At 51.8% G+C, this 23609-nt stretch overlaps 2 protein-coding genes and 1 long non-coding RNA gene across 4 annotated transcripts in view; 2 read left to right on the plus strand and 1 right to left on the minus strand.

Annotated features, from left to right (window-relative positions):
• Positions 1-52: 52 nt before the first annotated feature.
• LOC148217999 (uncharacterized) lies at positions 53-2391 on the minus strand. Its single transcript, XR_015800610.1, has 2 exons — positions 2239-2391; positions 53-1086 (listed from the first exon to the last, which is right to left on the minus strand). It is a non-coding gene; the product is annotated as an uncharacterized LOC148217999 (long non-coding RNA).
• A 70-nt stretch (positions 2392-2461) lies between these two features.
• LOC148218000 (class I histocompatibility antigen, F10 alpha chain-like) lies at positions 2462-8506 on the plus strand. Of its 2 annotated transcripts, none has more exons than XM_088158098.1 (8): positions 2462-2614; positions 4272-4535; positions 4820-5092; positions 6204-6476; positions 6569-6676; positions 6775-6810; positions 6930-6961; positions 8032-8506. In XM_088158098.1, exons 1-7 carry the CDS (start codon positions 2470-2472, stop codon positions 6953-6955), a joined length of 1125 nt encoding a protein of 374 aa, XP_088014224.1. In that variant the 5' UTR covers positions 2462-2469; the 3' UTR covers positions 6956-6961; positions 8032-8506. The 2 variants fall into 2 exon arrangements, with proteins under 2 accessions (XP_088014224.1, XP_088014225.1); XM_088158099.1 differs by having other exon boundaries at positions 8046-8506.
• A 1160-nt stretch (positions 8507-9666) lies between these two features.
• The window catches only part of LOC148218001 (uncharacterized), a 477621-nt gene continuing 463678 nt past the window's right edge, over positions 9667-23609 (plus strand). The window contains exon 1 of the mRNA XM_088158117.1: positions 9667-9750. The gene's annotated coding sequence lies outside the window, so the exon portion shown is untranslated. The remainder of the gene's footprint in view (positions 9751-23609) is intronic.

Raw genomic sequence — 23609 nt, forward strand, 5'->3', positions numbered from 1 at the left:
ATGTGTTGCCCAAACAATTGTATAACTGTTAGTCTGAGGTGAAATATGTGAATGTGTCATCATGTCAATTTATTTTAATTAAATAAAAAAGGGGGAATTTGTGGGAAGATTGCCTTCTATCCTTTCAACCTATCTTTCCCAGTGAAATACACCTGTACTGATTACCGAGGAGTGGAAACAGCCTTGTTTGCCCAATGAGCATGGATGTGTCCTGGTTTAGGACAAATTTGGGAGGAAACCTCTGAATGAGGTCCCTCGGGAAAAAAAGAAAAAAAGTTGGAGAGAAGTGGAAAAAAAGAAAACTGTTTCTTCAACAGGCAACACACCTCCCAGCACAACAATGAACAATATCAAACAGCAAAACCCCTCGCTGTTCCCAAGAGATGACAGATTTAGAAGATTTCTTTCCCTGGGCTGCCCGGCTCACTCAGTCTGTTCTCAGTCCCTCCTGTGCTGGGAAATGCCACGGCCCAGGCCAGGCCTGGTGGGACACAGGTGTGAGCTCCCAGTGCTCCCCTGGATTTTCAGTCCAGAGCAGGTTCAAACAGTTCCAGGAAAACAGAAAAAGGGAAAAAAACAATCCAGGGGGCTTCTCTGCCTCATCGAGCCAGAAAAACTAATCAAGAGCAAAGGAGAGCTCTCTCTCGCTGTCCACTGCAGACAACACAGTCTGTGAGCAGGAATGTGGGGGAGCCTGTGCAGTCTCTGATAACAAATTGTGCACTTCTTCTCCCCCCTCCGTTCATTCCTGGAACCAGTCTTAAAGTTGCAGAATTTAATATTCAACACCAACAGAACAGACGATTTGGGGATATAGACATCATACAGCCACGCCAAGACACCTGCCCATCTGTGCTCTCTCTCTTCTTAGTCCTCACAGAGCTTGATGACGCTCACTCCATCCCCCTCATCCTCTTCTTCTTCCTGCCCAGTGCACGCTTCCTCATGGGACTCTTCTTGATACAGGCTGGTTTCAGTGGGGGACAGCACCTGCTCGATGCAAGCTTCCCCTCGGGATGTTACCTGGTCATTGCTGGTTTCTTCAGGTTGTAGCTCCTTCTCAATGCAGCCTTCCCCTTGTGATTCCTCATTGTTATGGGTAAAATTTAGTTAGTGTGTTACAAGTTAAGGTTGTTAATTTTCTAAGTTAAGTGTTGTTCTGTGGCGATTTTATGAAGAAGTTGTGTTTCAAGTTAGTTGAAATGTTACAATAAGTTAATGTTTGTTAAACGTTTAAAGTGGTCCAGGATGGCGTGGGGGTCGTTCCTGAGGGCCGTGGTAACATCTCGAGCGTGAGGCCAGCGCAGTGACATCAGCGCTGCGAGATGAGATTGGTGGAAGGAGCAGTCCAGTCACTCGACGCCCCGAGAGAATGGTTGGGCAGGAATGAACCGTGATAAGGACCAATAAAAGCCCCCAAAACGGACCAATTATCACGGGGATCCAAACCCCACCAATCCTGGACCCAAGGAGGGGGGTATAAAAGGGGCTGTCAGACTCCTGCCGGTTGCTCTCCTGAGGAGTTCGTTCCGAGGGAGTGCCCGCTGTGTCGGGTTCGACACATTTGTATCGTTTTCCGGCTTGCTGCGAGGGGACTCGAGCTTATCTCGGGTCCTCCGTTTTCTACAGCTCATTTTAATAAACGAGTGCCTCTTTTACAAGAAAGTTTACAAGAAAGTGACTCTGTTTTAAAAGACCGGGTGACTTTGGGCCAAAAGTTCTGGCCTCGTTTATTACACTACTACAGGAAATTTGGTAACAGTTCGCTGATTTATAGCCCTCAAATCCTGTACCAATCTGTAATTCCCGTCTGTCTTTCTGACAGGCAGAATAGGAGTATTATGTGGGGACATGCATGGTTCCAAAGCCCCTTGTGGCAAAAGGTTTTCTATGACAGGCTTAAGGCCCGGGCTCCCTTCTAATGATATTGGATATTGACAAACTCGGATAGGTAAATCGGGATCAGTGATTTTCACTTTGTTGGGTTTCATTTTTAACTTCCCTATTTCCCCAGGGGTGTGCTACCCCTCAGGACATATTTTTTCCTCATCCTTTTGGTGAAGGCATAAATTTTAAGTTGCCCTCGGGATACTTCAATTTTCAAATCCAATGCTATCATTAAATCCTTCCCCAATAAATTATTTTTTGTCTCTGACAGTAACAGCAGATCATTTAATCCAATTTTGCTTTGGGTCTCAATTTATACATTTTTAATAACAAGGATCCGAAACGGCTTACCCGGCATTTTCTTAAGGGGGTCCCAGGTGGTTCTCAGAGGGCTCCGGGGGATCAGAGGGATCCAGAGGGATCCAGAGGGATTCTGTGGAATTCCGACGTCCCCTCCCCCCACCGCGCTCGCTCGGTCTCTTTCGCTTCCGCGTCCGAACCGGAGAGACCGCGGTCTACCCGGCGACGGTGACGTCACTGAGACATCGAACCACCATTGGTGGACAGGAAATATCGGCGCCAATGGCGTGGCCGGAGGCGGCTCTGGGGGCGGGGCCAGTGCTGGGTACGGGCCCGCAGCGGAGCAGAGCGATGGCTCCAGCGCTGGGTCTGGGGCTGCTCTTGGGGCTCCTGGGGCTCCTCTGGGATCCGGGGGGCGCGACGAGAGGTGAGTGGGCCGCCTGAAATCGCGACCACTCTGTACACCCTCCCACAGGTATCCCCATTTTGGGTCCTGTGACCCCCCCATCCCATTCCCCAGCACCAGGAACCCCCTGTACTCCCTCATCTGGCACCGGGACCCCGCTGAAACTCCATTGCTGAGGATCAGGATCCCTTTGAACCCCGAATCGCGGACCGGGAACCCCCCTGAACTTCCCATATCGGGCACCGGGACCCCCCAAACCTTCATTCCCGGGTACGGGAAACCCCTCCATAGCCCATTTTGGGTCCTGTGACCCCCCCCCCAAGCCCTTCCCCGGCGCTAGGATCCCCTGTACCCCCATTTCTGGGCACGGGGACTCCGTTGAGCACCAATTTCCGGGCACCAGGACCCCCCTGTAGTCCCTTATCTGGCACCGGGACCACCCTGAACCCCCATTCCTGGGCACAGAGACACCCCTGAATCTCCATTTCCGGCCTTGGGACCCCCCTGCTCCTCCTTTTCCGGCATCCCGCTTTTCCCAGACCGCAGATCCGCATTTTTCCTTGACCTTTGGACCCCCCCGGATCTCCCAGCTTTCCGTGTCCTCCCCGTTTTCCACTCCCGCCGCTTCCCGAAACGGAGTCCAAGAGGTCCCCGGCGTCCCAGGGGTCTCAGGGGAGGTCGCAGCGGGGATCCAGTGGGATCCAGATGAACTCCCTGGAATTCCCCCTTTCCCGCATCCCCTCCTCCACCGCTCTCCCTCGGTCTCTTTCCCGTCTCCCAGGCTGCGCCTCCGGGATCCGCTCGCCTCTCCCATCCCCAGACCCCCCTTTCCCGTGACCCAGGGACCCCCTGAACCCCCATTCCTGCCTTTCCCAGCTCCCAGACCCCGCTTTCCCGCAACACCCGGGACCCCTGGACCACTTTCCTGGGCACAGGGACATCCTGGATCCCCGATCCCTCCTCTCCCAGTCCCTTCCTTGACCTTGGACCCTTCCCGGCTCTCCACATTCCGCTTCCTGCCCCCCCAGTCTCTGCGTCCCCCCAGTTCTCCACACCCTGCTTGTCCTGTGGTAGGTCCCAGGGAGTCGGGGGGGGCCCTGGGGGGTCGTGGAGGGTCCCGGGGGGATTCTGGGCTCTGGGCATCCCTGAATTTTTAATCCTGAGCACTGGTGCCCCCTGCCTTTCCTTATCCAGTACCAATCCCCCCTGCACCCCCTTTCCCATCCATCCTGCCTTTCCTATTTCCAGACTCCCCCTTTCCTTGACCCTGAGACCCCCTGGACATTGATTCCTACTTTTCTCCGCCCCCCAGGCCTCCTTTCCCTCTGCACAAAGGACCCCTGAGCTCCCCATTCCAGCTGTCCCAGGTCTCCCCACCTTGTGACCCCTTTTTCCTTGGCTGGGGACCCCTGGACCCCCTTTCCTGGGCACAGGGATCTCCTGCAACCCCCATCCCATCTCTCCTAAACTTTGTATCCCCCTTTCCTGGGCACAGGGATACCCTGGAACCCCATCCCACCTCTCCCAGTTCTTGTATCTCCCTTTCCTTGGCACAGGGAGTCCCCTGAGCCCCCATTGCTGGACACTGGGGCCCCATGCACCCCATTCCCGGCTCTCCCAGTTCCTCTTTCATTAATCCATGACCCCCTCACCCCCCCAAATCTCCGTGTCCCTCCAGTTCTCCACTCCCTGCGCTTCCTGTCTGTGGGGGTGTCGGAGCCCAGCCCGGGGATCCCCCAGTTCATGTCCATGGGGTACCTGGATGGGATCCCCTTCACACGCTATGACAGCGAGCGGGGCCGGATGGAGCCACTGACACAGTGGATGAAGGATGGAGCCGAGCCGGAATATTGGGATAGCCAGACCGAGTTCTATGAGAGGGGCCAGCACGTGACTGCTGGGAACCTGGAGACACTGCAGGACCGATACAACCAGAGCAGGGGTGAGTGGGGGGGATCTGTGGGGCTGGGATGGGATCTGTGGGGCTGGGATGAGATTTATGGGATTTGGCTGTGGATTCACAGGGTGCCAAAGGGGCTGAGATGGGGATACATCTATTAAGATGGTATGGGATATCTTGTGATCCATGGGCTGGGATGTGGATCCTTGGGGCTGAGAGGAGGCTCTGTGGGTCTCCATCAGACTCTGGGGCTCCTTAGTGTTGGAATGGAGCTCTGTGGGGATAGGAGACAATTCCATGGGTCTCTGTGGGTACAATCCCCGCAGGTCTCCACACATTGTTGCGAGTTACCGGCTGTGACCTCCTGTCCGACGGGAGCGTCCGTGGATCCTACCGGAGTGGCTACGATGGGCAAGATTTCATCTCCTTTGACCTGGGATCTAGGAGATTTGTGACGGCCAACAGCGCTGCTGAGGTCACCAGGAGGTACTGGGAACATGAAAATTATGCTAAGAGTTTGACGAATACCCTGGAGCACGAATGTCCAGAATGGCTGCAGAAATACGTCGGATATGGGCAGAAGGAGCTGGACCACAAAGGTGGGAGCAGAATTCCTGTGGGAATGTGGGATTTGGGAATGGAGAACTTGGGAACATGGTAATTCCTGTGAGAATTCCATGTGCAGATCTTGCCCCCGTTCTATTCTAGTGGGAATTGCATGGGCAGGTCTCACCCCCGTCCCATTCGCATGGAATTCCATGGGCAGGTCTCATCCTCATCCCATAGAATTCTGACACAGTTCCCCTTTGCCCACTCAAGCTAGGGTCGCCCTGCTAGCTCTAAGACGAGCCTGTGCCGAGAGTGGCCTTTTCCCAGGATCCTGGGAACCCGAGATAAAGGTAGAGCTCCAAGCTCTTGCTGCGATGATACCGGTCCAAGGGAAGGAAAAGACCACAGGAGAGTCCTTTTGTAATTCCAGGATAGGATTTATTGGAGAGGGATAGAGAACCAACCACGGTCATGGAGGAGGAACCACAGAAGGCAGGGAACACAGACTTGCAGCAACTTAAATAGGGGCCCTCCCCCATGGTAGGGTACAATACAGCAACCAATCACTACAGCTTAGGGGTGTAACATAAGGCGGGACTAAGTTTACATACAACCAATAGAGGGAAACATAGGCGGAGACTATAATGCAACATCGAATCATGTACCAAGAAGGGGATGACTGATACAGAACATGCTGGAAAGATAGGAGGGGCCAAGGGGGATTGACAGCCATGTGGGTTGGGGCTAGGGTGACGAGCAGGGAAGAATCTGGAATATAGGAGGGGTTCGGGGATGATGGACATAGGTAGAGGCAGGAAGGGGAGAATCCAAAACATATCAAACTAGGGGTGTAACATAGGAGTGAACCATTGTAGAACTAAGTACAAACCAATTAACACAATATAAAACCAGGCACTATGACAATTCCATGGGCAGGTCTCACCCCCATCACGTTCCCATTGAATTCCATTGGCAGATCTCTCCCTCATCCCATTCTAGGGGGAATTCCATGGGCAGATCTCGCCCCCATCCCATTCCAGTGGGAATTCCAGGGGCAGATCTCACCCCCATCCCATTCCCATGGAATTCCATGGGCAGATCTCACCCTCATCCCATTCCCATGGAATTCCATGGATGTCTCTCACCGTTATCCCATTCCAGAGCCCCCTGATGTCCATGTGTCTGGAAAAGAGGAACACGGGACGCTGATCTTGTCCTGCCACGCGTACGGATTCTACCCCAGCTCCATCACAGTCAACTGGATGAAGGGGGATGAAATCTGGGATCAGGAGACGGAGTGGGGCGGGATCGTTCCCAACAGCGATGGCACCTTCCACACCTGGGCCAGGATCGAGGCGCGGCCGGAGGAGCGGGAGCAGTACCGGTGCCGGGTGGAGCATCCCGGAATGTTGGAGCCTGGGATCTACGCTTGGGGTGAGGCTGGGAATGTGGAATGTGGGAATTGGGAATTTGGAATGCCCAAATGGGGATTCCCCTCCCCCTCCTCACCATCCCACATTTCTCAGAGCCGACAGCTGGCAGGAATCTCACCGTGGTGGTCGCTGTGTCCATCATCGTTGCCATCATCATCCTCATTGTCCTCATTGGATTCGTTGTCTGGAAGCACCAATCCGGTAACGCACGGGATGGGGGCCGGGAAGGGGCACGGATCCACCTGGCACTGTTCTGGGAATCCTGTGCCACCAACGCTGATCCTTCTGTTTCTCCACAGGGAGGAGGGACAGGAATGAATACAGCATGGCAGCCAGTGAGTACCAGTGGTGGATCCAGCTCTGGATCCCCTCTGTGCAGATCTCAGGATGGATCCTGGGGTTAATCCTGGTGTGTGATCAGTGCTAGAATCTCATGGATCTTCTCTTTCTGCAGGAAATGATGTGGGAACAACAGCTTGACCACAGGTATGGAGCGGGATGAGGGTGGGATTCCAGAGAGGGATCGGGGCAGGATTGGACTGATTGGGATCAGGGAGGGATTCTGGATCAGACCAGGGGTCCAGGGCAGGATCAGATGGAATTGTGGAGTGGGATCACAGCTGGATTCTGGAGCGGGATCAGGTGGGATGGATGGGGTAGGATTGGTGCAGGGTGGATGGGGCAGGATTTGTGTGAGATGGATGGGGCAGGATTGGTTGGAATTCCAGAGAGGGATTGGGACAGGATGGGTGGGGCGGGATTACGTGGAGTGGATGGAACAGGATTGGTGTGGGATGGATGAAGTGGGATCAGGGAGGTGTTCCAGAGCAGGATCAGTTGGATGGATGGAGCAAGTTTGAGGCAGGATCAGGTGGAATTCCAGAGCAGCTCCCCCTCTCCATGGGCTCCAGCCAGGTCCATCCTGCGGGATGGGGACAGGGACAGGGTGACACCGTGACCCTCTCTCATCCCGGCAGGAATCACTGCCTGAGCAATCCCCAGAGCTGGATCCAGCCCCTTCCTGTGGTAGTCGATTTGGCTGAGATGGACTGGGATTTAGCCCAAATTCCCTATAAAGAAAGCACAAATTTAAGACCTTGGGAGGCAGGCTGTTAAAAAGCAAGGCCTTAGACATTAGGTCTGGTCCCTGCCCTGCAGATGCAGAGGCTTTAGCCTAAAACCATGGGATTTGTAAGGACATGTCAGGCATGCCTAGGCACGTCCCTAATTCTCATTTGTCTTTGGACATTTGCCCTCGGGTATCCCTGTGTATATCCCTCCCCCTGGTCTTTGGATGCAGCCTCTCAGATCACATGTTCACAGATGGATTAAAAGGATATCACAGGCACACCATCATTCCCATCCCGCTTATTATTATTATTATTATCATTATTATTATTATTAGCCACGCCACAACCCGGTCAGGCTGGTGAAGTTGCCACAAAGGGAAAAACCCCCATTGCATTACAACAGGCAGCCATATCAGATTCCATGTGTTCCATGTTAAATTCACATGGAGGGGAAACTGGATTTACAGAGATATCTAATGGCTTTAGGTTCCATGTTGCAGAAGCTCCAGAATTACATCCTGCTATCCAGACCCATAGGACTGGACACACCTGCACATCCCTTCCAGCCTGGACACTGGGTCTATGTGAAGTGGTGGGACAGTGATCCTCTACAAGCCAAGTGGAGAGGACCATTCCACGTCCTGCCGACCACCCTCACCTCAGTCAAAGTTGCTGGCAAAGGACCTTGGATTCACTGCTCCAGAGTTAAGGGTTCTGCTCCTGAAACAACTGAAAATACAGAGACTGATGCAGATAAAAATATGTTTTAAATTATTCCTCTTCTGTGCCTAAAGAACTGTTTGTAATAATCAGGATTCGTCTTTGCATGATAGCCAACTGTGCAAGACATTACTACTGTTAGATATTTACTGTTAGATATTTATATATTATTAGATATTTATCTGTTGTTAGATGTTTACTGTTGTTTGATATTTATCTATTAGATATTTATTTACTGTTAGATATTTACTGTTGTTACATATTTATCTATTTATTGGGGGTTAGGCTTCTTTTCTTTTGTTCCTTCTTACCTATAGAATTTTTCCCATGAATTGCTAGAAAATTCTAACTGCAGCTACTGGTTAGTGCTTTAGAAAACAAAAGGTTGGCCTGGCCCAGGTAAAAAGGAGGGCGGGGGTGGGCAGCTACTCAAGGCTTTGGGTTTTGGAAGACACGTTTGGAGCTGCTCTTGCTCAAGGAGAGGAAGTCCCCATGACCCAGCACAGAGCTGCTGCTCCTTCTCCTCTGGGGTGAGCCTCTGCTCGTAAGAGCAGCCACTGACCTAAGGCCTTATTAACCCCTTCCTCACTAAAAGAGGCACCGATCACCCTCTGCTCACACCCAGCTGCCGCTGCCCGCTGCTCCTTCAGCGCTGCTCTGAGTTTCTCTGCGCTGAAGCCCCGCCCTGCCCTGCCCTGCTGGGACGTCCTGAGGTTCCAACTCCTGCCGAAAAATTGCCTGATACATCTCGTCCACCAGCCCAAGATCTTTTGTTCATTCCTGCTGTTCTAGCTTAGTGCTTTTCAGAGTCCTGCAGGGGCACTGGGATTGACTGCCCCAGGGCTTTGAAAAGCAAATCCTCTCCTCCATCCTTTCCCATCTCGGCCAGAAATGCTGTCACAGGCTCCCTGGTTCTGTTTGTTATTAATTCCATAGTTGTTGTTTTCTTGCCTTGTTATACATACCAGTAAGAAACTGTTACTCCTATCTCATATCTTCGATTAAAACCCCCTTAATTTCAAAATTATAATAATTCAGAGGGAGGGGGTTGACATTCTCTAGTCCGAGGGAGAGTCCTGCCTTCCCTAGCAAACACATGTCTTTCAAACTGAAAGAAATTTTGGTGCCCAACATTCTCTGCGGAGAACTTTGTTTGTGTTTCCAGGCCAATGGCGGCTCGGGCCCGGGCCCGTTCCAGGGCTGTTCCTCATCTCCGCCTTTGCCCTCCCACAGCCCGGGGGGCCCTGAGAGCGCGGGCCGAGGCTGGGCCGTGTGCAGAGCCCGGCCCTCGCTGCCATTGGCTGATTGTGCCAATGTCACTCCTGGTTGTCGCGCGCTGATTGGGCAGAGCGGGGACAAGCCCCGCCCATTAGGCGGGGTGCAGCAAAGGCGCCATTGTCGGACAGTTTGTGTGGGCTCGGCAGCGGCGGCAGCTGCCCAAGTCCGGTGAAGCCGCGGCGGAGCTCGGAGGCGGCCCCAGCGCAGGTGGGAGCCGCGCTCGGTTGTGCGGGGGCTCGGGGCTCGCTGCGGGCCTCGGGGGCGGCAGGGGGCTCTGGCGGGTTGGTTGTGCCGGTGCCGGCCCGTGTTGGCGCTGGGCTGAGGGCGCTGCGGGAGCGGCTGCCCGCGGTCTCCTTCCCGCTGGGGCCTCGGCAGGAGCCGGTGCCGGAGCAGCGCTGGCTCGTCCCGGTTGCTGTGGGTGGCACAGAGGTGTCTGCCCTGTGCCCGGGGCTGTGAGGGAAAATTCCCGTGGCCAAAGGTTTGTGTGCATAAAGGAGACGGAGGAGTCCTGTAAAAGTGACTTTATTGATGAACAAAGAGAGAGGCCATGCGGCATTTGCCATGCGGTCTCTCCAGTTGTTGTAGTACGCAGTCTCCTTTTTATTCTCATTTTCCCGGCTGCATTCCCCCTCTCCCTTTCGCCACCGACTGAGGTACTTTGAAGGCTCAGACTTCCCGATCCGACTACTGCATGTCCTCGTTAATATGTACCTCTCCTTTTGTATAACATCCGATATTCATGGCTTTGTTAAGTGTTTCTCCTTCTCGAAGGTCAGGCACTGAGCAGGATCTTGGCTGAGCAGCTGTCTCTGGAAATTAGTAACAGTTTCTGAAAACGATGGTTTCTCCCATTACTTCCTTTTATACAAATCCCTGGCCCTATCTCCAGGCATATTCATCTTACTCTACTCAAATCCTCTTCTTATTTTCTCAGTAATTATCTTTACTGACTTTAATGTCCATTGGCTTAGTCTCTTTTCCTGGATCCTCATTGGTTTGGGATTATTCTCAGTGACCTCATTCCCTGTCCTTTTGTAGCCATTTCTGGATCAGGAGGCCTGGCTGCCACCTGCGTCCCCTTGCTCACCTGCTGAATGAGCTGCACTCAGCAAGGTGTCGTGCATGGTAAAAAGATGAGAGTTGCTGCAGCACATCAGAGGAGGAACTGCATTCGTTTAACCCATGGAACCCCAAAAACTTGTCTAATTCTCATCCTTTCTACATTTCTACCAGAATATGAGCTACTTTCTACTTTCATTTGTTATCTATTTCACCAGTTTTCCGTTATTATCTGTTTGCAAATAGCAGTTTGAATAATCTAATTTTCCACAAATGTCGCCTTCATCTTTGGCGTGGTTTGGTTGTCATGAAGGTCAGGAGCTGGGTCTGTCTGCTTCATTATTATTTCGAGGACATCTTGTCATCTAGTCCTGTAGTTCGAATGATAAATGGGTATTTTCCCCAGCAGTGTTAATCTGTGTTGCTAAAGCTCTTCTGACTGCCTGGAACCAAAGGTTCTCTTCCAGAGCAGGCATTGCGTGACTCACATGTGGCCCCCCCACAATCTGCTTTTTACTTGATATCTTTAGTGTTAGAGAGTCAAGGCATTACTTGATTCTGGGCAGGATGTGCAACAGAAATAATTTCATCCACACATAAGTGCCCGGGTGTGCAGAGAAAATCATTCCATGACACGTGAGTCTTACTGGATTTTTCCTGAACTTTATACAGTCTTAAACCCTTTGGAATCCGTTGGTTTAGTGTTCATTGCTTCTACGTTGGATAGTTCTTAATATCTGGTATCCTATTGGCCCCGTATTACTTTTCCTCTGATGTTAATTAGGGCCACATTCCTGGATTTCCTTCTCAGCCTTTTCCAGACCAGGTGCCTCCATGTATGCCGGGGGCAGTGTCTGGGGTGGGTGTTCCTTGATGTTTGCTGGTGTTTCCTTGATGTTTGTTAGCCTTGTGGGTATCTTTTGGGCTATTCCCAGTCTGTTGAGATGTTAAACTCACGTTCATTTGTGTAACATCCCTTTAAAAACACACTTAATAATTCCTTTCTCCAAGACAAATGCAAATCAAGCCTGCCTAGAGAAATAATTCTGAAAACATTTTTCAACTTGGTATATTTTCCGACCATGGAATCCCCGTCAGCCCAGTGTGTGAGTGTAACTGAGGGGCAGAGTGGAATTGTGCCGTTGTCTTCCCCAGCAGCTGTGGCAGTGCAGGCACAGAAAGCAGCGAAGCTCCAGCAGTGGCAGCAAGGATTGGCCCCAGTGTGTGGAGATGCCAAAGGAGGGTGCCCAGGCAGAGGATTTCAGCAGAGGATCTGTGGGCAGGCCCAGGGGCTTGGCCCGATGTGGAGCCCTGGCTGCTGCTGCGTTGCCTTCAGTGCAGGGTCAGTGGTGCCCTCCCACGCTGCTCCTGCAGCCGGGAATTCCAAATCTGCGGGGCTTGAGAGCCCCTGAGCCCAGGGTGAGGGGTCCCCCCGTGTTGAGCTGTGCTGGCGGCTGTTTCTGTGCTCAGGGACTCTTGGAATGGGCCACGGCACTTGGCCACCAGTGGTGCTTCTTTGCACTCCTTAGGCAGGACCCGATGTCCTGGGTGGATGTTGTGAACAGCAAAGTGCCAAGGCAGGGTCTGTGCCAGCCCAGCTTCCTGTGGCAGAGATTTCACAAGAGACAGGATTCTGGCCACAGACTGCTTGAAATATCCATCCCTTATCTCCAGCCCGCACTAGGTGGAGAATTACCAGGGCAATGAATTGCAAAGATCACTTCCAAGGGAGATAATTGAATATCTGCCCTGGGTCTGGCTCTTATTCTTGCCCAAGCCAATGGCAAAAGCTGTATCCATTGCATCTTGGTTTCTATCACCAGCTTCCAAAGGTGTTTCTTTATTTCCCCATTCCTTCTTTCTACCTGCCCTGAGCTCTGGGGGTGCAAGGGCTTGTGGAGGTCCCATTGTATTCCTAAAGCAGCCATAACCCCCTGAAGGATCTTTGCTGTAAAAAGTTCCCCATCTGAGAGTCTGTTTTTTCCACAATCCTTTATCTTGGAGTTGTTTTAGAAATACCTTAATAAACGATCCAGTGGTTGCTGAAGAATGTCACAGTGTTAGCTGGTTTACACTGGGCAGTGAATTTGGCCTCTGCTAAGAGAAGTGGCCTGGCCTAACAGCAGGCCCCCAGAGAACAGAGATAGGCTGGAACTCATTGGGTTACATCCTTGTCTATCTTCAATTCTGTCCTAAGCTGCAGGGGCTATTGCTCAGAGGGCTGAGCAGCCTAAACTTGGAACCAATCACAGGCGCTTACCTGGGAACATTAAGAAAGATATTTAAGAAGAAGTCAGAAAAATAAAGAGGACTTTTTCATAAGGATCAGAGAGTGCTGTGTTTTCTGTCTCAAGTACAGCAGCAGTCGACTCAACAGAAGAAGTCAGAATAGCTTTTTTCACCCTGTTAGCTGCCATGCTGTCACCAGCAGATATTTGAGCCTTCCTGCTCAGGGCATTTCAGTGCCAGGCTCTTCCAAGCACACCCAGCTCTGCCGGTTGAGCTGACCATGCAGGGGTAACCTGAGCTTGGTCTAATTCCCTTTCCTTTATCAGAGCGTGTCTTGGAGCTCTTTTCCCTTCTCCTGCCCTTGAAGACTCATCCATAAACACATTTTGTCCCTCAGGCCAGGGAATTTCCCCTAAATCTCTCCCAGCCTGGCTCTGGAGCTCTGTCACTTGAATGCAGTCATGGGTTTGTTCCCAGCCCCCTGTGCAGGCTGTTCAAACAGGAGCCTGGGTTAAACCCTTGCCCTGTCCTCAGTTCTAAATCCTCCTGTGCCACTGAAGAAGTTTCATTCTGTAATCACCGAGCACTGCTCATCCATGTAGAGGCTCCTTTGGTTATCAAAGCTTTCACTTGGTGCCAGACTTGAACAACAGGAGATCTGCTGCCATCAGTTTTTGGGCCTCAGGTCCCATTAAAGCTGTGGCTGCACAATTCTGCAGACAATGAGACCACTCTGGCCACTGGGCTAAACATTTTAGCATGAGAATTCCTTTGGCATGGCCCTGTTTAACATCCACATCCAATTCAAATTTTTTTTCTGAGTCTGGTAGAGCCATGGCTGCAGCATCAATCATTTGTTTATTTCATTATCTTAAGTTTTGTTCCATTTCTTGTATCCATACCACAGCATTGAGACTATCTGGTGTTTAAAAGTCACTCAGTGTTCTGGCTAGAACAGAGAATCCTCAATCCAGATCCTGCAATTTCCTATTAGTCGTCATACTTCTTGCAACTCCTTTTTAATCCTGGGTTATTTCTGAGCTTCCCTGGTCTCTCTCTGGGTCAATACACCAGAAGCCTGCAGTCAAAATATGTCCCAAATATTTTACCTTTTTCTCCACCATTTGCCCTTTTTTTTAATCAAATATTTAAAGATGCTGTTTAGCCTGATTTCACAGAGGCTTCTTCTACCACTTCTTGTCCTCCTGATTGCAGCAAGTCATCCACATCCTGCATTAACCCAATCCCTGGGGGTGGGGTAAATTCTTGTGATATTTTCTGCAAGGCTTGCCCCAATAAGGCTGGTGCTTCCATGCATCCCTGCAGAAGGACCGTCCATGTCTTTTCCATTTTCCCTTCTATCTCTTGTTCCCACTCAAAGGCAAAATCCAGTTTACCATCCTGTGTGAGTGGGCATCCCCAGAAAGCATCTTTGCCATCAAGGACTGAATGGTGTCAGTGTGAGGAGGGCACCTGGTTGAAGATGGTGTAAGGATGTGAGAGCCCCTGGGTGCTTGGGTCTTAATATGCACTCCACTTTTGTACAGCTAGTGATATTCATGGCTCTGTTAAGTCTTTGTTCTTCTGGGAGTTCATGAATTGAGGAGGACCTTGGCTGAGCAGCAGTCTGTGTGGTCAATTAATAACATTTTCTGACCCTGATGGCTTCTGCTGTCCCTTCCTTATGTCCACGTCCCCGGCCCTGTGTCCAAGCGGATTCGCAGCCTGTGTTTGTAGAGACCCTTTGCTGTTGTTCCTTGCATGGGGGTCCCCCGTTTTGGGGCCATCCCCCCTGGAGCAGGGTGTCCCGGCTTGGTGCAGCCCCGCCCCTCGGGCAGCGCTGAGCCAATGAGAGCGCGCGGCGGTGATGACGCAGCAGTGTCCAGGCAGAGCCGCAGCTCCCAGCGTTGCCCACCTGGAGCCACCTGCGCCCGGCCCGGGCCCCAGCGCCCCCCGGCAGGGGAATTTGGGGAGGTGGGAGGGGGGGGAGCGCCAAGGCCGGGCCCCCCCGCGCTGTGGTGGCGGCAGCGGCTGCAGTGGGGAGCGAGTGCGGGCGGGAGCGGCCGAGAGCCCAGCGCTGCCCCAGCCCGAGCTGCCCCAGCTCCATCGCTGCCCCTGCGCTGGGATGCTGTGGGTTTGGGGGGAAGAGGGAGCCGGCAGTGGAGCAGGAGAAGGGAAGGCGAAGCAGGGTTGAAGAACAAGATGATCAAACGCCGCACGTGGGAGGAGAAGTTGGGATTGTGGAGGGGAAAGAGGAATAATGGGAGGAAGAGGAGTGTGAGGAAGAGCAAGGATACAGGAAGAGGAGGAACAGAAACAGGAAGCACCACAAGTTTCCACCCCTCCCTGTGTCTGGAGCCTCTCCCCCAGTCCCAGGAGCATTGCTCCCCCCCCCACATTCAGCAGGTGGCCGAAGAGGGGGATCCATGATTTTCAGAGGGGCGAATTTTGGTGTTTCTCAGCTTTAGTGGGCTAAATGTTGGTGCCGTGGTTTCTTTGCGGGGCCTGAATCTTTTTATTTTGGAGGTATTTTTGGCTAAATCTTGCTTTTGGGAGAGTTTTTGATTTGTGTCTTTATGCTTGGATAATTTTTGGACTGCATTGTTGTATTTTGCAGGGTCTTACAGACAGAAGATGCTCAATGACTTCCTGAATTGCACTTTGGAAGGAGGAACCGTCAGCCCAAGGTGCTCTCTTGTGTTTTCCCCCAAACCAGGATTTGTCATTCCCAAGGCGTGGGTGGATGGAGGAGGTAGAAAAGCCCTGTAGATCCCTCTCGAGGAGGGGCTGCAAACCCAGCCCAGGGAGCTGCGAGGAGGAAAGACCCTCCCTGAGCCGGGAAGGCGGCCGGAGATCCAGACAGAGCTCAGAGCTGGTGGAGAAGCCTCCTGGAGGGGAGAAGCCCCACAAGTGCTTGGAATGTGGGAAGGGTTTCAGCTGGAGCTCTGAGCTGATCCGACACCAGAGGATCCACACTGGGGAAAAGCCCTATGAGTGTGGGAAATGCGGGAAGAGCTTCAGGACTATTTCAACTCTGATGAAGCACCAGGTGATCCACACAGGGGAACGGCCCTACACCTGCTTGGAATGTGGGAAGAGCTTTGGGTGGATGTCCTACCTGAGAAACCACCAGCGCATCCACACTGGGGAGAGGCCCTACGAGTGTCCCAAGTGTGGGAAGAGGTTTCAGACCAGCTCCCATCTCCTCCTACATGAGCGGATTCACACAGAGGAGAGGCCCTTCCGCTGCCCCGACTGCGGGAAGGGATTCAACCGCAACTCCCATCTCACTGACCACCGGCGCATCCACACTGGGGAGAGGCCCTACGAGTGTCCTGAGTGTGGGAAGAGCTTCTCAGACAGCTCTAACTTGACCAAACACCAACGAAGGCTCCACTAAGGGAAGCCCTGTGAGTGCCCCGAGTGTGGGAAGAGCTTCGTGCTCTGCTCCAGCTCCATCTCCCATGGGAGGATCGGTGTTGGATGATCCCCAGTGACCCCCGTTGAGCAGAGCCCTGGTGATGTTTGGTCCTGGTGATCCGTGTTGGGAAGACACCTGGCTGAGGGGACTCTGCCTCATCCTGTCTCCCTGTGGGTACCTGGATGAACACAGGGGCAGGAACGTCCATCAGGATCCAAACTGACATTGGGAATTTCTTGGGGAGAGTGAACTTGTTGACTTTCAACCCTAGGAAATCTTTGTTCAATCCTATCTTCTGGTGGCATTCAGGAATACTGAATGGTCTTGAAGGTCCTTTCCAACCTCAATGATCTTGCAATTTTGATTTTTTATTACTAAAGCATGTCTTCTGCAGCCAAATCATGATGAACTGGGGCAAAGACCAAGATTTTGGAGACAGTGGGGTGGAAACACCTCCGGAAAAGGTTCTTCCCTCCCACCCAAGCACATGGATCCTCAGCCAGCATGGACACAGAAATAATTTTCTTTTGGCCTTGATTTCCTTTTCATTTCTCTTCATCCCTTTAAAACATCCAACACTGGCTTGAAAATAAAGACACTGAACTGAGACATGGGTGGGGACATGGGGGGACAATGACATGGTGGGGACACAGACATGGAGAGTGACATGGGGACACATGGACATGGAGGGGGACGTGGCCATTCGTGGTGACATGGGGGGACACAGGCATGGATGGAGATGTGGGGGACAGTGACAGGGATGGAAACATGGTGGGGACACAGCCATGGGTGAGGACATGGTGGGACATGGCCAGTGACATGTGGGGACACGGCCACGGCCGGTGCCATGGGGGGAACTTGCAGGGGCTGTGGGGGATGCTGGCTTGGAGGGAGTTGAGGGTTCCTGGCAGGGACTTGGGGCTGGCTGAGGCCTTTGGGGACCCCAGGCCGAGCGGCTCCGGCTGCGCTGGGAGACCCTGGCGGAGGTTCTGGGGCAGCTGCTCAAGGACCCCCTGCCCTGGAGCCCCAGCCGGGCATTGGGCTCCTGGAAGGGAAGGAACGTCCTTGTCCCCAGCAGGACAGATTTCTTATTTCTTGCAGGTGCAAACGGTTCTCTTACCAGAATAGCTTGTTGTGTTAATTGTTGCCATGCTGAAGATTGTTTTCACATGGGTACAAGCAAGTAACTTAGCTGCACATAGAAGAAGTGACAGGCTAGCTATTAATTTAGCAGAGAGCAAGGCCTGATTTTATGAGACCTTTTATAATTTGTCTACCTGACTGCAACATCTCACCCTTTTTCATTAGTTCAAAGAAGGCTCATATGTTCTGATGATAAAATAGCTCTCTCTTGTGAGGGTGTTATCTCATTAAGGTTATCACTGGTTATCTGTTAGATATGGGATAAGATACATAAAAGACCGATTACAATCAACAAAACGTAGCAAATTCTATCATGTCATTGACACAGGGTTTCACAGCATGAAGAAAAAAAAGCATAATGTCCAGTGTGTCCTAGGGAAATGGAAAGAAATGACCATTGTTTTAAAGTCCAAATACTTCGTTAGCTGGAAATGTTGATCTTTGACATCCCTGAATGTGCTCTTGGATCCTGGAACAGGGAATAACTGAAGAAGGTTAGTAGGAACACTATACCATGATGATGACACAGGGCTTTTGTTGGCAATTTGCCTGTAAATTTCCAGACACAGCCATGTCTTGGCAGTCCTGCTTCTGGTTTTGTTCTGGCCACGAAGGCTGCATGGTGATTAGGTTCTTTTTCTTCTCACTGGGCTTCATTTTCTTGGAGGCAACTGATGTTTGGCTGAATGAACAGGTGACTACTTTGAACTTGTTGATGATAAAAACATATGCATGCCTTTTCCTTAAGTTAATGAATTAATTAGGCTTTTTCATTGTACATTCAATTGAAGAGCCTTACATAAAAATATTTTACTTTTTTTGGAATAAATATTGAAAAAAATTTTTATAAATATGTAAATATTTAGGAGCTAATTCCCCCTTCCTTGTTTTAAAAACAGCATGCATTACTCTTGCCATGAACATGAAGGGAAGTTCAAAACCGTACATGTAGTAAAACCAAAAACTTACAGTAATTGGGAATAATTCTGATACAACAATCCAAAACATTTCCGATAACAGATATAATTAAAAACACTTGTGAAATTAGATGATTACCAAACATTAAAACATTGTACCATCATCCCAGTGTCTGCAACAGCTGATAAACCTCAAATCAGTGAAGAACTGGATAAGCGTCTATTGGGGGTTGGTTTTTCCTTTCCTCTCTGCCTGTGGAATTTTTTTCCCATTGACATGCTAAGAAGCACTGATGGTTAGGTCCCAGCACCAGGGAGAGCCTCCCTGGTTTTTTGGGAGTTTCTCTCGGAGGGCGGGGGGAGGGAAAGGGGGAACACGGTGAGATTGGAAGCAGGTAAAGGAGGGTGGGGGGCAGTTGCTGGCTCTCGCTCGCTTTTGGCTCTCGGAGCAGAAAGGTCATTGCTACCCCCCCACCATCCCAACGCCGGGAGCTGCCTCTCTGTTTTGGACCCCGCAGCCCTGCTTGGACGCCCTCCTGCTTCAGCTTGCTGTTTTCCCAGCATCCTGCCTCTCCTCCATCCCTTCCCATCTGGGACACAGCTGCCATCACCCCCAGCCCCTGCAGGTGCCGGGATCGTCACATCTGCCCCGTCCACCGGGAATCTGCCAGCGCTCACTGCCAGCGGTGACGGTGACTGCAGCACAGGGGAAAAGTGCCTGAGGCCCAGAAGGACTGGAACTGGGTTCCTGTTCTGCTTCTTGTTAATTCCAGAGTTGTTCTGTTTGCCTTCTTAGATATACTAGTAAAGAACTGTCATTCCTGTCCCCAAAACTTTGCCTGAGAGCCCCTTAATTTCAAAATTATACTGATTCAGAGGGAGGGATTTGTTTTCTCCATTTCAAGGGAAGGCCCTGTTTTGTATGGGTTTTGATTTTTTCTTGGTGGTTGTTTTGTTTGCCTGTTTTGTTGGGTCACAGTTTTGGTTTTGTTATTTGGTTGGGGTTTTTTCCAGTTACCCGTAGGAATCAGGTTGTGATTTGGATTGTAAAGTTTTGAAGACAGGTGTTGCACATAAAGGTTGTTTTTGTTTTTAAAGTCATCTCACACACAGCTCTGCAAGGCCCTGTGACTTTGAGGACTGTGAGCTCTAACAAATTGTGCATGAATAGGAAACTTGTAGTTCCGATCTGCATTACACACAGCAAAATGTAAAGTGTTTGGAATGGAATCAATTCTAACCTTTTTTTTTTTTTTTTTTTTTTTTTGCTGCCATGCCATAAATTGTGTCAGATTCATCAATGAATTCGGTTCTTCCAGGATGGAGTGTGCAAGGATAATCCCTTAGCTCCTGTGTGGAGCTGGTGTGCACCAGGCCAGACACAGCACTGTCACCCATAGCCAGCCTCTGTCTGCACAGAGAGCAGGGAGCTGCAGCTCTGAGGAACTCAGGGCTTGGTGAGCAAACACACCAAACCCCTCATTTAGATCAGTTCCTTTACTGGACTATTTGTTGCTATGTATTTAGTATATATTTATTTATCGTATATGCTGCTGGTATATTTTTATATCCCCACCCAAAGCTGAAAAAAAAGAACCCTGTCAGTTTGCTTTAGCTGTGAAGTCAAGAGACTCATTTCAACAGGTTCCAGCTTTGCTCCTTGTTTGAATTCAAAGCAAGCAAAAACCTCTTCTGTTGGTCACATCAAACCAGCATAAGTCTGTGAAAGACAGAAGAGGGTAAAAATTAGTTCATTTTCTAGTACTTACAATCTTCTAATTCAGCCATGGGATAATTATGCCATAATTCACTAGATCAAATAACTGGAAAAAGCAGTGGAAAATAAGTTTTTTTAAATTGAGTTTTAAAAAAGTGAATTAATTTCATAAACAAAACCATGTAGTAAAAATACAGTAATTTAAACTTCTCAAAGCCCTTTGATAATGGAGCCCTGCACCCCAGTCATGTGCAGTGCAGCCTCAGCTGTCCCTTTGAGCCCAGAGCTGCCAAGGATCAGGGCTGGGATGAGCCTTCACCCAAAAGTGAATCCAAAATCAGTCGAGAACAGGGCTCACACACAGAGCAAAGTCGCAAGGCCAGAGCCAAACCTTCAACAGGTTGGATTTGTTTAAACACTGAATTGTAGAAAATTTGCTCATCCTGTAACATCATTATTACCATGAAACTTTACATGAGCTGCTAAATAACCACATTCCCATCCTGAAATGCATTCCCAAATATTGTTGTGAACTTGCTCTGCCTCTGCCGCTGCTCCTGGGGCTGCTCTTGGCCACGCAGCCTCAGTGGGAGCCAGCACTGGCTGCAGCCCCAGCGGGCTCCCCAGGACAAGGCCCAGCAATTAAGAGGCCAATTAAAGCACTGGGCAGCAGCAGAACCCTTATCAGAGTTATTTGGACAACAGGGACTTGCCACAGCTCCACAGCAGCATGACCATGAGCCAGGCTACCAATGCAATGAGCAGAGTTTTAATAAAACTGTGGAGAAAAATCAGCAACTTACCGTCCTATCTGATAGAGCTTCCGAATGCCAAAATAGCAGCAGAGCAGGACAAGTGGCACAGTGAACATTGTCACTACTGTGCCGATCATGCAGGTCCTGCGCACATCCTGGGGGCAGACAATTCTTGGAAGGCGCTCTGGATCCTGAGCATCTATTCCTGTTTCAGGGATAACATCTGTGGGAGCAATGGGGAGCGTGAGCCCGTGCTGTGCTCCACTGCTGAGCTGGCAGCTCGCTGCATACGGCCAGGACGTTCTCTGTTTGCCCCAGAGCTGGGGCCTGCAGGCACCTTGGCACCCCTTGGCACAGGCTGTGCCACCCAACAAAGCCCAGGAGGCCGGGAGGAGAGCCCGGGGCCAGCGCAGCTGCTTGGGCAGTCGCTGCTTCCAGGGAGCCGCGCCCAACCCATCCCTGAGCAGCCACTGCCAGCCCCGACCCTCCCTGCCCCGTGACAGCTCCCCCAGCCCAAGGGGACAGAGCCAGGCCCTGTCAGGACACACTGGAGCCCTGCTCTCCCCCTCTGCCCTTTCCCCACCATGGTCACCCCTTGCAGCCCCTCCCAGGTTTTGGGCGGTGTCTCCCACGGAGGGATCCCAGCAGGATTGCTCAGCCTGGCTGAGCCTGGCACAGCAATCACCTTCTGTGGCTCTGCCTGGCATCTCCTCCCTTTGTGTACCAGGGGCTGGCACGGAGCCATTGCTTCCTCCAGGAAGCGCTGCCTTCACCAAGGCCTTTTGGTCCACCTCTGGAGAAAGGAAGAGGCGCGGCTGGATCAGATGGAACCATTCCCCATTGGGGAGGGGGCATCTTCAATAAGTAATATTTGTCCTAGACATGGATAAGGATCAGGAAAAGGCCCGGGCTCTTGGGGTTGCCACGGGGCCCTCCCTCCTCCAAACAGCCACCCCTCCTGATCTACCCTGAGACCAGGAAATTTCAGGGGATCTCAGGGTGTGCATGGCCTATGGGACACTTTGGGATCCCTGTCAGATGATGCCAAAGGCCTTCCTGCAGAGGCTGGGGAGAAGCTGCAGCCAGGCCAGGCTGGGAAACAGCCCTGCAGGCTGTGACAGCAGCAGTGGGACAGCGAGGCTGCCATGGATCCCTTCCTGCTGTGCCGGGCACGGCGTGTCCAGATGTGCAGAGAAAGCCCCCGGCTGCTGAGTGTCAGGAGAAGGCTGAGGGAAATGCACCCACCACGGCGTCTCTGCAGATCACTCAGCATCTGGTCCAGCAGTTTGGCTGCCTCCAGGGATTTCTTGTTTCCTGTTTCTTGGGCCTTGCCTGTTGGTGGATCTTAGAGCAAAGTAATTCCACTTCATGTGGATGGATTCCACAAAAGCAGTGCTCAGCTTGTGGGGTCAGCAGGTACACACTACTCACTCCTGCTATGGGAATTGGATTTGGACACAGCATCCAGCCCTGGAGCTTGAAAAGTGCTCCCTGCAGACACACCTGTAACTCAACAGCCACAGAAGCTTCTGTCACCTGGTTTCTGCCAGGTTGCTAATGATTATTCTGTGAGGGGAAGTTAAGAACTTACCTGCAGAAGCTCCCAAGAGTTCCAAATCATCTTCCACCCAACTTCGTTGAGAAGCCTTCCCAGGAACCTCACCTAGAAGGGAGCACAGATCAGAAGCATTTGCATGGTGTGCTGGGATCCCCTTCTGCCTTAGGGAACTGGGCAGTGCAAGGAAGGGAAATGCACCCACCACGGTGTCTCTCCAGATCACTTAGCATCTGGTCCAGATGTTTGGCTGCCTCCAGAGATTTCTGGTCTCCTGTGTCTTGGCTCTTGGCTTTTGGAAGACCTTAGAGCAAAATAGTTGCACTTCATATGTATGCATAGGGTGAGGCTGTGGGAACCAGATGTGAATAGACATGGCCAAAGCTGCAGAGGGGCCTGAGGAGCTCTATGGTAGCTCTGGTCACTCTGCACACTCTCTCCATGCCCTGTTCAACATCCCTGGAGGGGAAACCAGGCCAGCCCAGGGCCCCTGCGGGCTCTCTCCCTCCCACAGAGGAAAACCTCCCTAAAGCCCTATGGAAAACCATCCCCAACGCTCCCTGGGGAGAAGGCAGCGCTGTCCCAGGAAAGGGGAGCCAGGCCCCCAGCTCACCTGCTCCCTGTGCTCTCCACGGAGCTGCCTGGGCAGCCCTGGCAGGCAGGGCCAGTGCCAGGAGGAGCAGGAGGAAGAGGCGCAGAGCAAGGGCCATGGTGCCTTGCCCTGTGCCAGTCCCGCAGCTCTTGCTGCCCCCGCTGTCCTGACACCGCTGTCCCAATGTCAGCACCACTGCCGCCGCCGCCGCTGCTGCCGCAGCAGTTGTGCTCAAGGCCTGACTGCTCGGTGCCTGTGGTGCTGTGCAACCACGGGGCTCTGGCACCTCTGGGACCTCAGAGCCTGCTGTGACCTCATGGCCAGGGTGGAATTTTGTGGGGAGTGGGATCTATGTTCTTTGGGAAGGAGCTCATCCTGCCCAGCAGCTCTGTCCAAGGGCTGTGACACAGTCCCAGCCCAGCTGATCTCACAGCCTGGGGGATGAAGGGATGGAGAGCAGCTCTGCCAGGAAGGGCTTGCAGGTGCTGCTAGATGAGAGGCTGGACATGAGCCAGCAATGACACATCCAAAGGAGTGAATGTTGAAGGAGGTGATTTCACCCCTCTGGTCTGATGAGACCACACCTGGAGTACTGCATCCAGCTCTGGGTCCCAACACAGGAAGGACATGGTCCCGTTGGAGCTAGTCCAGAGGAGGGACAAAATGATCTGAGGGCTG

Source organism: Sturnus vulgaris, unplaced genomic scaffold (genome assembly GCF_052056855.1).
Source record: "Sturnus vulgaris isolate bStuVul1 unplaced genomic scaffold, bStuVul1.hap1 Scaffold_195, whole genome shotgun sequence".
In the NCBI taxonomy this organism is placed as follows: domain Eukaryota; kingdom Metazoa; phylum Chordata; class Aves; order Passeriformes; family Sturnidae; genus Sturnus; species Sturnus vulgaris.